This window comes from Prorops nasuta, unplaced genomic scaffold (genome assembly GCF_024137725.1).
Source record: "Prorops nasuta isolate Cenicafe-Biocafe unplaced genomic scaffold, Cenicafe_Pnas_1.2 PNAS00004, whole genome shotgun sequence".
NCBI classification, from domain to species: domain Eukaryota; kingdom Metazoa; phylum Arthropoda; class Insecta; order Hymenoptera; family Bethylidae; genus Prorops; species Prorops nasuta.
In genome coordinates, this window is record NW_027116801.1 from 6,471,980 (window position 1) to 6,485,980 (window position 14,001).

General features: G+C 40.7%; 2 protein-coding genes across 4 annotated transcripts in view; one reads left to right on the plus strand and one right to left on the minus strand.

The window, feature by feature from the left end:
• Cad99C (cadherin-99C) overlaps positions 1-14,001 on the plus strand; it is a 124,899-nt gene that overhangs the window by 28,222 nt on the left and 82,676 nt on the right. The gene's annotated exons all lie outside the window — the stretch shown is intronic.
• On the minus strand, positions 6,633-10,470 carry LOC136772650 (uncharacterized protein C15orf61 homolog). 3 transcript variants are annotated; one of them, XM_066725758.1, is made up of 4 exons: positions 10,270-10,470; positions 9,104-9,185; positions 7,355-7,598; positions 6,633-6,861 (listed from the first exon to the last, which is right to left on the minus strand). In XM_066725758.1, exons 2-4 carry the CDS (start codon positions 9,152-9,154, stop codon positions 6,734-6,736), a joined length of 423 nt encoding a protein of 140 aa, XP_066581855.1. In that variant the 5' UTR covers positions 9,155-9,185; positions 10,270-10,470; the 3' UTR covers positions 6,633-6,733. The 3 variants fall into 3 exon arrangements, with proteins under 3 accessions (XP_066581855.1, XP_066581854.1, XP_066581856.1); XM_066725757.1 differs by lacking the exon at positions 10,270-10,470 and adding an exon at positions 10,161-10,253; XM_066725759.1 differs by lacking the exon at positions 10,270-10,470 and adding an exon at positions 9,813-9,928.

Here is a 14,001-nt window from a genome sequence, read left to right on the forward strand (position 1 = left end):
TTATGGACGATTAATTTTGTATTCCCATATATAGTACCCGTGTATCTGCGTTGAGAGAAAGAGGCAAGAGTAAGAGCCCGGTGCAGGGAGATGCACGCCTCCGGTGCCCCGTAGACGCGCAATCTTCTATCTGAAGCACGTGGATTTTTCAACAATCCGGACGGAACTGGCCATTGAAACCTGTTGAAGCATTTAATAGTGTAATAGGTCCCAACGCCATTCAGATAGCATCTCTAATTCAGCGTCCTAACCAATCCCACATGCAAATCGATCGTTCGCGGTCCTCGTGTGAATTTAATTGCGCGTGACGCACTTTGGTGATACGCGATATGGCCAATTTTTTTTTGCAACTTGCAAAGATTAGGCCCAGACCCACGAGTTCTCCACCTCCCACTAACAAACGCCGCGACTGTTTCGAGCAACGCGTTGCCATTTATTTCTTTATTATATGAGCTGGAAGAGTCATTCGATTTCCGAATTACCACCGTATGCTAATAATGGACAAGCGATACTCTTCCCTTCTCACCTACTTGGAATACAATTGCAAAATCTCTTCGATCGTTCCTTTCTCCTTGTCAATATATGTGGCAAACCCCTTTCCCTCTCTATTTTAAAGATATAATGCATATACGATTGTGTGTTTTAAATTTAACATTAAAACCTGATAGGAGACCACCGGGGCAACCGGAAGTTATTGTTTCGTTCGGTTGGAGTATTCTTGTAATTAGGTTTATTTTCATAAACAATTGGAGATTAGACGAGGCCCGCGGTCTACTTTAATTGATGAGCATTATTTAGAAATTGAAGGTTTGGAGCTTGGTACAGTGGGATACTGTGAATTCTTGGCTTTTGAAAGGGGATATGTGTATAAGCTTTGCGTGGCTGTGAGAAAAAATTGCATGGTAGGGGACCACCGGGGCAAGCGGAAATTACCTTCCTTATATTATTAATGCGTAAACGTAAGCCACGTCTCGCATCTCTAAAGCCGACGATTAGAAATCTTAGAATGTTGGCCGAAGGGCTCGTAGAGAGCTTTCATTACCGATCTGGCCACAGAAGAATAAAAAAGACACGTGAAATTTCGCTTTTAATGACAACGAATTAACTTAATTAGCAATTCCATTCCGAAGCGATGCAGATACACGCGTTACATATAATGTTTTCTGCTCTTTGTTCCCGTCTCGTGGCATGAATCGTAATTAAAATTTACTACTCCATGGATTTTATGCCGCTTTGTAAATATACGCTATCCCCTCTAATTGTTTCCTTTCATTAATGGAACGAGTCTCGAATTTATTTGACGTTTATTTTGCAGAAACGTCCCCTCCCTACCAAAAGAATCCGGCCAATTGCGAGGTTTCACGTGGGAAGATAATGGCTAGCTCTATTCGTCCTACAACTAATTCATACTTAATTATTATTACTTTAACACCGGTTAGGAAAGCTATTAACAAATGTAGCACTCCAAGCACTTTCGTTCATAGGACGAAACCAGTTTTCACGAAACTTGTACGATTCCAGCGTGTGGGTGTGTGAAGTGTAAAACTCGACAAATTGAGAGAGATTAATTTCATAAAAAAAGCTTCCTAGCTAATATATTGTAGTAGTTTCAGGGAGATTCATATTTATTCCACTCGTTAGAAACATTTCAATGTAAATCGTGTTTAAAGTGGGTTGAATTGGGGTGGAGATTCGTGGGAGGTCGTTCATTCGTATATGACGTATATCAGACACATGTGTATATATATAATATATAGAATTACCTATATAATTAACAAAATCAAGAAGCAGCGGTTCTCTCTTCTGTAAGGTTAGCTCATTGACGAAAGGAGAGCGGAACTGATCGGAGATCTGCTGGAGATTAATGGGTGTGGGGGGCTAGGCATGGGAGCCGCAAGAAAATTAAAGCAAATTCTGTGGGAGGCTGATGTCATGCGTGGCACGGTTGATTTGAATAATTGCTGAAAGTGCAACACAAACCACCTACCACGGGTCCTCCCATTCATAAAATCAGCACTTTGAGTCTCCCACGCGTGGCAGGTCGCACGGAAGTGCTTAGTTCGTTCTCCTCTCTCGATAAGGAAGTCTTCTCGCGCGCTAATTCTTATATATATGCTCTCTCGCTCTCTCTAAAATAAATATATAATAAATACAACTTCTTTCTGTACTGCATCTCTCCCGTTTCTTCGCCAAATAACCATCCAGATACACTCCACTAGAATCTCGAATTAACCTGTACCTATTATACACTTCAATGATAATAATCCACTGAAATTTATCCTCCAAGTCCTTAATTTATCTCCATTCGATAATTTAAATTCTAATATACTAAAACCGTTGACATCTGCTTTAGTCCCGAGTCTATATTTCCGAGATGCAAGATTAGCTGGTTTTTGCTGTGCTTGTTTATTATAGATTTGAAGATCGAGGCTTGGTAGTTGCTTTTAAGCAGGAGCTCGAGTACTTCCGTCTACTGTAGACTTTGCTTGTTTTCGATAAGAAAGTTGCTCGCTCTTCCTACGTGCTGCTCTCTAAAGATACTCCCTGAGCACGAAGTTGAAACGCAATAGAAAAATCGAGGTGGGACACGCATTCTCCTAGATCGGTAGATACTGCTATTCATACACATATATAGTACTATTGAAAGAAGTAAAAGAGGGGGGAGGGTAGAAAAAATAAAGTATATAGGCGAATATGACCAATAGGAAAACAGGGAGAAATTCACGCCAATTACATTTCCTCTTTTGTAGTTAGCGAGTGTTATGTAACGAAAGATATTCCGCGCGGGTCTGCGCGGTCGCGCCGCAGGCGATTAGACACTGCCAACTTCTCTAGTGTAGCGGTACACCGCTAGATTCTATTATACGCGATGTGGCTATTATCCTTATCGCCACACGGGGGAACGAACAAGCGAGCAAAACTACCGTGCTCTCCTCCACCTACGATCCCGCTGACGAGCACTGAATTTACAATCGCAGCAATCTTCCCCTGCTCGTCCCAAAGACCAAACGAATCAGCTCTGCCGATGCAACAAATCTATCGTTATTTCGATTCTAGCATTCTCCTTTGTTATATTCAAGCATTTATCAATAATAACGAGCGAAAGCTATATTTTATCAGACCGGTACTACAAATTTTTTTCACTGCTACAATAATTTTTTTTTTAAGCACAAGTTTGCACACGGTTTTGTTGCTGTAAATTGATGACGCGACTATCGGCCAATGGTGCATTAAAGCGCGCGTCTAATGACGAAATACAAAAGAAAGAAATTGCGTATAGTTGGTTCGTGTTAGTATCGGGGGTACGCGTTTACTAGCGCGACGTCATTAATGTGGGTCCGTGTATCTCTTACATGTAAATTCGATCTAATCAGCATAACTAGCCCGCCCCCGATGCTTCTAACGACTCTCGTAAAATTTCAGCTTGCTCTCCTTTTTTTCCCACCGTCTCAACGCTCCCAGCATCCTGGGAGCACCCAGCCACCGTCTGCGGTTGGTGGCACGCAATCAAGGACCAATTCTCTCTCTCTCTCTCTCTCTCTCTCTCTTTCTCTTTTCTGCTTTTTTCGTTTCCCTTTTTGTCCCTTCGATTATTGAACATGCGCATCAATGAATTATCCACGCTGTACTCATTAGCGGTTAATAGCCAAAATAAGTATTCGAGGAATTAAGGAAATTTGTAAGAAATCCTGCCAGACAGATATATATATATACATATACGTTTAAGAGAACGCTGGCTCCGTAAAAATTCAACGTTCACGCTTTGCGCTTGAATTTTGCTTAAACGAAAAATGTAAATTTTTATAATATCTTCGATGGCCGCGCATATAATGCTAAATCAGATATAACAGGATTGAAAGCGATCTTAATGATAAACCATAACGGTTAAGAGATGGCGTGTGAATTTTGACAGTTGATCAATACCGAAATCGATTAATTATTACCGAAGCGACTCGTGTACCACTTTCGAGCAGCAGGCAGACTGGTAAACGTGATTGAAATTGAAATTTCATATTCCCTACGTGACAGGTAGTTGATATTTGCACGCCATAGTTGGATGGGTCGAAAGTAAACCGAAATAACGGAGACGTCCGGCAAGAAAAGCGTGATGGAACCGTACAGCGAAAGTCCTTCTCGTGTTGACGTAAGGTGAAAGCCACTTGTTAATTATATTATTTTTATTGGACCATCGGACGTCGTATAATCGATGCCGATTTACCAAATCCATCAACAGGGATTGACACATCTTTATTTAATTCCATCTAAACATCAAAAATCGAGGATATTTATTGAATATAAGCTTAGGGTTAAGTACCTATATACTATATATATGTATATAAAATTTCACGGATCAACGGTCGGCGTAAATATAATATTTTCGCCAATTGCAAAATCTGCATATCTTATGATTCCCTGCGGGAAGTCTAGATAAGTTAAAGTTATATTGAAAGAGAAAAAAATTTTTACATTGACTCACGTGTTCCTTCGCCCTCCAGTGCATTTTATGTTAATTTCTCGTTTCGAAAGTGGCTCGAGTAATTACTCTGGCTGGCCGTAAACGATCGTACACACAATCTTGTAAAATCCGCCTATGCATTATCGCCCGGCGATCTTTGGTTAGTTAAATATTATTAGGCCTCGCGACGCTCTATTCAAGCAAAACATTAATTTTGTTTATTCAGTCCCGTAATTCGCGCAGAAAATTTTCTTCATGGAGCCATCAAACCGTGAAAATCAGCATAATTACCATATTAGGAAATCAATCATAATTGGCTAATTTATTTATGCAGACTATTTAAGTGATTCATTTAGGGAAATAAATCATTGGAGGGATCGAGATAAATTATGTAAATAAATCGATTAGGCAAATGTTGATCAAATTCCGTAAATCAAGTGAGATACTTGTAGAAGCAATCTTTTGGCAATATAATAAATTTTAAGCAACTTTTTCAACGGACTTTCGAAAGCTTTTGTGTGTTTTAATCGATCGTTAAATGAAGCGTCATGTACGATAATGAGAGATCAGTTTAATTATCGACCAATCACTCGATACATGGCTCTTTACACCGTGAGAAGACTCGTGTTAACACGAAGTTTGTGCAGTTTTGGAGGAGGCGTCCAGTATATCGTACATATACCGAACCTTTTATAGCAGCTCACATAAGGATTATTCAGCAAGGGTGAAGGGAAAACTCGTCTGGAGCTGTACACCCAATGAGTGTCAGTTTTAACGCGAAGCACTCGCATTTTATCTTTTCGCTAAATCAATTATTATTGACCCACTCGACATAGTGTAGTACCAAGTTTATGCGTATTAGTGCGTAGAATCTCTCGGTCGCTTATCGTTCATTGGAGAACACTATAAGCCCCATAAACGTCAGATTTGCCAGGTGGGCGTCTATCCTTGAGAGCCAAGCGAGCTATCGCAGCGTACCTGTGCACGTGAGCTTACCTGACTATTCCTAATAAACCCAAGACATCCCATCGGTACACAATGCCGTCGCGAAACACGCGAATTCACTCTTGCCAAATATGTAACGCGCTACTGGCGAAGACAGAACCACCTTTTATTCGCTTATGGAAATGTCAGTTTTCTCGGCCATGTATAGGTTGGTCGAAAAAAAGGCAACATAAAGGCAGAAGTTTGAATGTATGGCAAATAAAATTTGAAATTTAACTTACCTCGCTGATCCACTCTATGGACGACTAGCGATATTGGTGACTATATATATATAGGGAGGTACAGATAATAGGTATGGACAATAATAGAACATTGTAATCCACTTACAGTGCTACTTATTCTCAGAGAGAATTCTAGCAGCTGGCCTCTATCACTGCTGATAATTAATACTGAATTATTATGCATCGTGAACGCACAGACGGTAGTGCAATAACGAATTCCAGAGTTAAATGTCAATAGTCAAGAAGGAGAGATTTTATCGAGCGCAGTTTCGACGATCTATCATACAAAGGTGCGAGAGTGTGTAGTGTGTACCACTGTAGGGAACACGAGTAGCTAATTACAAAGCTATGTTAATGATAAGTTCGTGACATTGTGACTCTTGTATTACGATCGCCCAACTTATTAGCGATTTATATTCGCTGATCAGGCTGCTGTTCGCCAATGAAAAAATCCTCGATTCTACGACAGTGGTAGGTGTGTACAGAACAACTGGAAGCTGTCGCGCGTCCCCCACGTGACAGATTTCTCTCGATAAAAGCAATTGGCTTGCATAATGCATTACTCTTATAGGTTTCACTTTATCTTGCTTTCAAACTGGTATTACCGTTCCTATACTTTTTAACTGGATAATTACATATTATTAATGACTACTCTGCAATAAATAAATAATATATATATATATGTACAATACTTTCAACGACAGTTTTTCGACTTTATCGAGGATCTCCATTTTTTTCCACTCTATTTTCTTCCAGCCAGAGTGGATGCAGTTGAAAAAAAGCTTGATTAATTGAATAGCACGATTTGTCATTATGATAAATAGGTCGGGAGTAATTATTCATTAATTAACTAAAGGAATTTATGTGTATATGCGAATGGAAGTAAAAAGTTGCTTAAGATTATTTTTATTTATAATAGTTAGCTTTGATTTGATCTATGCTATGCAAAGTTGGTTATAAAAATTGCATTATGGGGTGCTTTATGTACATGATAATAAGGCGATGATGAGTTGGTTGGCTCACTAGGGCGTCCCGTAATGGTAAGTGGAAGTTAGTATTGAGATCCCTTGTCTTCCGGCAGTAGAAAGTATATCGTCACGTTGCCCCGAGGTGTTTTGACGATCTCATGGTGTCTGATAAGAATGGTCGCCGCCAATCCGTACATCAGAGTGGGAATACCTGATGAAGAGATAAGCAAAGAGGGTGACCAAGTGAGGAAAAAGCTAACAGTACAATCAATTAGCGTGGCTATATGCTTGGGAATGCGAATTTTCCAAGTGGAAAAGTGTCAATGAGCAATGGGTCTTTGACCTCTTAAGGACAACCGTGTGGTCCGTTGGTTATCTTTCTCTCCCTTTCTCTCACGCATATCTCCCCCCATCTTAATGAAATTTTCCAAGAAAACGTGTAACGAGTAAACTGTAGTGTTATCGCGACTAAAACTGTTATTAAAATTCATACTTATAGATACATCTGTTTCACATACATACACTCACACACATGGACAGTACACGCGATTAAACTATCGTCGATGAGTTTTCGTTACAGTAGATATTGACTGGATGCTATTGTTGCTTCTGAGATGATTAGGAGGAATCGATATAAAGAAAGAAGGTCCATCCGTGGATGCTATATAAGGTGGTCCAATGGTTTTCACGCGCATATCGCTTACCAAGGTTGAGTATCTTGATCGCCTTGAAGAATTTGTCGTCGATGGTGAGGTTCTGCCAGGGTCTCTTGGTGCAGTGATACTTAATGTAGGGGAAACAGCCGGTTCGCAATACGTGATAGTTACAGCCGCCTACTGGCCAATTGAAGTGAGACATCCCTTTCTGATCGTTGATCACGTCGACGTACTTGACAAAGTATGAGGTCCACGGTGGCTCTTTCGTTTGCAGCAAGTAACTCGTTAAAACCTTTTTGCCACAAACATATTTCAGCTACCATCCTTGTTAAACCTGATTTCCACCAACCTCCCCCCCCCCCCCCTCCTTCCCATCATCTTTCTCTTCCCTTGAAAACGATATCCCCTTATCTCTTTACCATCACAGCTCCGCAGTACTCATAATTTTCAATATACGATAGCCCAGTAGGGGGAACTCGAGTCGTTCTTGACCGACCAGACGAATTCAACAAATTCCTCGAGTAGACCAGATCGACCACGTCACTTACATCTCGATTTTCGTCGATCAATCTTTTTCGACGCGAACCACAGCCATTTATCCATCGTCAATGATATTCTTGAGTAATCAAACCGTGATCCATACACGACAGGCTAACTCGCGTTGATATGCCTCCTCTGAAGCCGATTGGTCCATCCCGGATCGTTATGTATATATAGACAGTTGGAGAAAATCTCACGTAAAAATTTAGTCCGACAGGCAACAAAAAGCACGAAGCGTAAAAAGGATATGCACGTTTACAAAACGGAGCTCGTTATTACAGCCGAAAGGAAGTGACTTTGTCGAGATTTCATGGTGTGAGAGCGACGATTGATATCCCTTCGGAAATCGACTCGAAAGAGTATAAGAGAGCACCGTTATATTCGTTGCGTCATTTCCTTTATATATATATATATATATACGAATGGCTTATCACCCACCGCGAATCATAGCGCTAAAAACCTATACATTTCAAAGGCAGTCGCGGCTCCTATATATGTATATATATACATATATGTTACACGTAGGATGTCCGAGAAAGTCTGCTGATATTTTACCACGAATTCTTCCCGTCGATAGAAATCAGAAATATGCTCGCGATGGAAATAACGCGGTATCGTTCCTCGCTTGATCGACTCTTTCCCAAGCGCCGAATGTTCCTTGAGAAAACGCAGTTGATCGGCATAATCGAGGAAGTTTGCTCCGGCTCTTCGAGCAACGTTATTACGACACTTTCGGAGGAAAGTTGATCTCCTGTGACTGTAAAGTGGTTCTCCGAACTATCGATGGGATACACGAGTTGTTCCAATATAACAATGGACAAATACAAGGTTGTCGACTGAAACGGGACATGATGCTATATGGAAATGCGAAGAGTTTGAAACTTGCGTGGAGTTACAAACTTTCGAGCTTTACGAATTTAGCCAAAGTTTGCGAGACTCGGAAGTTGCTGTTGGGCAATGTCAGGTCTCTCATCTGGTTATCTAATTTATATTCGACTGGCTTCGTAACGACTGTCGTAACTGTACGGTCGAGAGATGGAATCTGCAAAGTGTCGCGCTGACAAATAATATCGATCGATTAGATTATGAGCGGGAGCTAAATAGTACAATTACGCTTTAACGGTCAATTAAGCCGAGCATTTCCGAGCCAGCAGGTCTCTCCCCGCCCAGTGATACATCGATTAACGATACTTTGTTCGTTGCACCGGGAAAAGACGAAAAAGAGGATCTCTATCGTGCGTGCGTGACGTAACTCACCTCCGAGGCCAACGGCTTATTTTTTCGAAATATCCAACGTCCAAAGCCCATTTCTATGCTAAATCTTCATCCACTCGAGCTTCTGAAATCAAAATCAATAATAACTTATGGAGTACTCTATCTCTATTTGCCAATTATTCGACAGGCGTTGTTTATATTATTGCACTTGGAATATTTCGCGCTCGCTGGCGCTGCTCTTGTGTTGGCGAGGCGCGTTTCTAGATAGAGATACTCGCGCACGTGTTATATGACTGTAGTTATGATATATATTTATATATGTAGTATATATTGCCCAAGATTTCGTATTAAGTACTTGGCGGAAAGTTCGGAGTACAGCTGCGCAAGAATTCCAAGAGTTTTAGAAAAATAAATAAGATGGATAAAGCGCAGCGTGAAATGTCAAGGTCAACGAGTCTCAATACGATCGAATAACGGTAGAGAATTTGTTCGCTACAATATTTCATTGTTTCTCTTTTGTCGCTGCTTCATCCGGGGTCACCTTCCGAAGTGAGCTGCTGGTTCTGCTAAAGTCCCGCGTTTTTTGCTATATTATTTCTTGCGACAAGCCAAGGTTAGCACCTCCACTCAAAGAAGGAACACTAAAATATGTATAACGAATCGAAATGGGGGAAAGTATCTTTACTCGCTAAAACAAATAGCAAGCTTGTAAAACAGTTTGTATTTCACAAGCAGCTTTATAGCGCCTGACCTTTACTGGAAGAACAAAATGAACACAGCACAATTGGCGGCCCTGAGCCAAAGTTCACGATATCATTTTTCAAACTTCGCGACACTGCGTATTTCGAATGAAGGACAATGCATCAGATAGGATATTGACCATTTATTGTTTGCTGATATCATCTCTTTTAACAGTCGGATCAGGCACATTGATGAAGCGATATTCTCTTGGTCTATATTTCAATTTAACCGCCGTCTTGCAACATTTTATTGCAACCTTAATACCGTCGAGAAATTGAAAATTCCCCTTTCTCTCCTGATGCTTTGATCAAAAATATCTTTAAAAGAAAATGTGGACAGTTTATTTAAAATTACATACTTATTTTTTTTAGTGGAAATTAAAAGATTCTGAGAAAATACTTGAAAAACGGAGAGAAGCAAGAATTTGCACGTTAAATATTGGCACGAGTGGCACGACTGCTACTTACTGCTAGCGCATGCGTGCTTCTCGTAGCCGCAAGTGAAGCAAAGAGAGAGAGAGAGAGAGAGAGGGAGAGAGAAGAAAAAGTCTTGTACGAGTGAATTCGTTGAAGACAACACCACACGATTTGCAGGGAGCCATGCGTGGCAATCTGCAGTCTATAGGGCGGGATACTTGGTATCACATCTGTTAATGGAACCTGTCCAGAAGCGAGTACAACTACAACACAACGTAAACGCGAGTATTTCGTGTCACTCCCGAGACGCAAGACGCTTCTAGGGCGCTGCCATCGATTTCTATGGATTCGAACACGCGGGAATTTTAACTTTTATCTCGAATACTATTCGAATCTCTTCCAATGAATTAAAAAAAATAAAATAAAATTGCTCTATCATCTACTCTGAAAATATGTATACGTACATGATCTTAGCACAAGCATGTGCGATATAGGAATATTTATTTATTCTTTATTGCAAAAATACGGAAATCTTAAACAGTCTATCCAATAACATTAAGATTTATCTGAAATTCTTTTATAATTAATTTATTTCATATTCAGAATGAAGATGCAATTTACAGTACTTGTTTTTTATTATTTACAATAACTCTTGACATCTGCTAATTAGGAATTTGTGGTATATCATTGGGTCGTACTTGAATTTAGGTTATCTCTCTATATCTAATGAATGATCCTACATCGATCCTATAGTGTGCAAAGTGGAAGGTTATTTCAGTAGCTGACATACACTGCAGGCACACATATATACGCATAGACTAATTATGTCAGCCAAATTGAACTATCGCGCTAACTAAGCAGTATTCTACTTCAGCTTAATCTCACTTGACATACGAGGACCCTCTTGCCGAGTACCATTTATTTTCATGTACAAATCGCGCCGAATTTTAAGAGCTCTAAAAATCGCGGAAAATGCAAACATTTGTTGCAATTTTATAATTTGCAGATTTCGGCTTAATATAAGATTTCACGCTGAAGTCTGATGGCTTAACGGGTTTCCATATCGCTTTTCCGGTACAGAAGACACGATTTACCACTCACTATTAGCGTCATTAATAGCTCTGGCAAAGTCACGCATGATGTTACGCACGTTTGCTGACATGAGACGGACACGAACACACGGACACACTTGCACAGTAAGCCTATATAGTCAGCCGAGCGATCCTCAAAGATAAACAATTTCTGTCAGTTCTATCTGGTTTGGGAAAATTATGAAACGCGAGTCGCTGCCATCGCGTTTAAACGCGACTGCAAATTACAATAATTAGAAGTTGGACAAGCCAATTCTAAAAATTCTATTACTAAAAAAATAATATTATAATATAAATATATATAATACAGTACAAGCAATCAATGCTGTGAGCACACAACTCGTTTTATTTTGAACTCCATATAAATTCAAATGAAAAGTCTGTTGGTTAATAATTTGCCTTTTTTACTTGTTCCAGGTGAGTCTTGGCAATTGAGATTGTTCAGCGGTGCAGAGAGATGCGCTTTCTTGTAAGATTTCTAAATTCTGATAGCCTTAAGGAAAAGTATGCGAGTGTAATCTTATCAGTGGTGCTGGGATATATATGTACAAATATTGGGAGCACGTGTGCGTCTGCATAAACCGTTAAGCACTATTACAAGAGAGTCCTTTGGCGAAAGGGACAGGCGGGGACCATGTAATTTATGTCTTTTTCGCCATGTTTATATATATATATATATATTGGTAGAAGCCGGTTGATCGGTCGGGGCTAACGAACTACGCTATCCCCGGGAGCGTTGGAACTGGCCGAGTTTATCGACAAATGGCGAGCCGGGCGCCAAAGGACGCGTAGAAATGCGTCCATGTCCGATTGGATTACTTGGATGTACCAATCCGAGCAGGAAACGCTTAATCTAAAATATCGCTATTACACCGTGCATCATCATCATCATCATCATCATCGCATCACTGGCCAATCCATTGCAGCGTAAAGGAAAAATCATTTCTTCCCTCCTCCGCAAACTCATTCCAATACTTGAGTTATCAACACGTATATTTAACCTTAGCGGAAATCTCATCCCTAATAACTACCTGCTCGTACTCCTATCTCTCATTCCAATCCATTTTTTCATCTTTCAAACTTTGCCTCAAAAGCTTAAAGATTTTTAATGCATTTTCTTACGACGAATTCCTCCGAAGATGATAACTCTTACAATCGGATGGGTTTATGTAAGAAAAAGAGAAACAATTTGCAGTTTCCACAGCGTCGCAATTCTTCGGGGTATATCCTGGATCGTATTCCGTACCTCTTAACGACAATTGATGTAGTTATCGTTAAGAAACGAAATCAATATATATATATAGCTATGTATACATTTGTCATTACACTTAGTTGCATTGTTCGTTACAACCACGTTTAACGACACTGAAAATTGTCGGTAAAAAAAGTTACAGGATAATTCTAATATATATATACTGGGGGTGGTGGAAAAGAAAGGAATTGTCGGAGTTGTGAAAATGACGTAATAAAGGGAAGTGTGAGGTGGGGATTACGGGGCAGGTAGACACCTGTGCTTATCAACGTTTGAAGGGAAGAAGGTAGACAAGGGTAAGGTAGGTTGAGGGTTGGGAGGGGTGTGGAGAAAATGTATACGTGCGATGAGCTGAAGCGTGCAAGCAACGTGTTACTTATTTCGATGCGAGTCTACGATTTCCGCGAGATAAATGATGTAACGGCTCACAGTCCCCACCAGTCCCCACCCCACCTGTTCCTGCCGCCTGGATGAACCTGCTCCTTCATTATGCACGGGGCGCGCTCTCCTACACGCTCATACTCGATCCAGCAGACTGCCACGCGTATACACGTATACATACACACAGGCAAACGCATCGTGCGTAAATAATCACATGGAATCTCGATTGGAGTCGCCAGTGCGACACTACGCATGCTCATCCGTGGCTAACGGGATCTCCAATCGCTCGGTAAAAATATCCGATTATACTCGCCTCTCTTATAAATATTCCAACGAAGCTCGAACACGCGCACGAGGATTATTCTAGTATACATATTCGATATCTTATCACTCCCCTGGCAATCCTGATCCAGTCTTCGTCACGCTGTCCCTTAAAAATGTTTTTTTCTCACATAACAGAGACTCCCATCGTAAATTTTGCACGATTCCTCGCAAGCGTACGACGATCATTTCCATAAGTTTCTTTCCAGGCGAAAAAATGAATAAATCAATACGGTGGTGTGCGAATTGCGGCGAAATCGTTTTAGAATCCTGTTATCTTAAGAAGTTACGTCTCGTCGCCCCGAAGCGTTTATACGAAGAAGGCTTTGCGCCATGTTTTCCCGTAGGGTGCTTTTTGTCGATGCCACGGCGTTTTCCGGACTTCGATATCGGCGACGATACCCATAACCATCGACCGCGGCGACTATCGTCATGGAAATGTCCGGCTGATAAAAACTTCTCCCCTTAGGAAGAGACTCGAGTATGCCGCATCTTCTCAACATTTTCGTTCTCTTCTTATTTCATTACTCGATCGTCTGTGTACACACTGACTTTGCCCGCCAGATGAGACCTATACGGGTAACAAATGCTCCATCATCCCGTTCTCTCTATACCCTTATATTATACAAACTGCCACTGTGCTCTTATTCCTCCCTCCCCCCCCCTCTCTCTCTCTATCTCTCTCTCTCTCTCTCTCTTTCTTCCCTGTCACACTCTCCTGCACTCTTTCTTATTCTT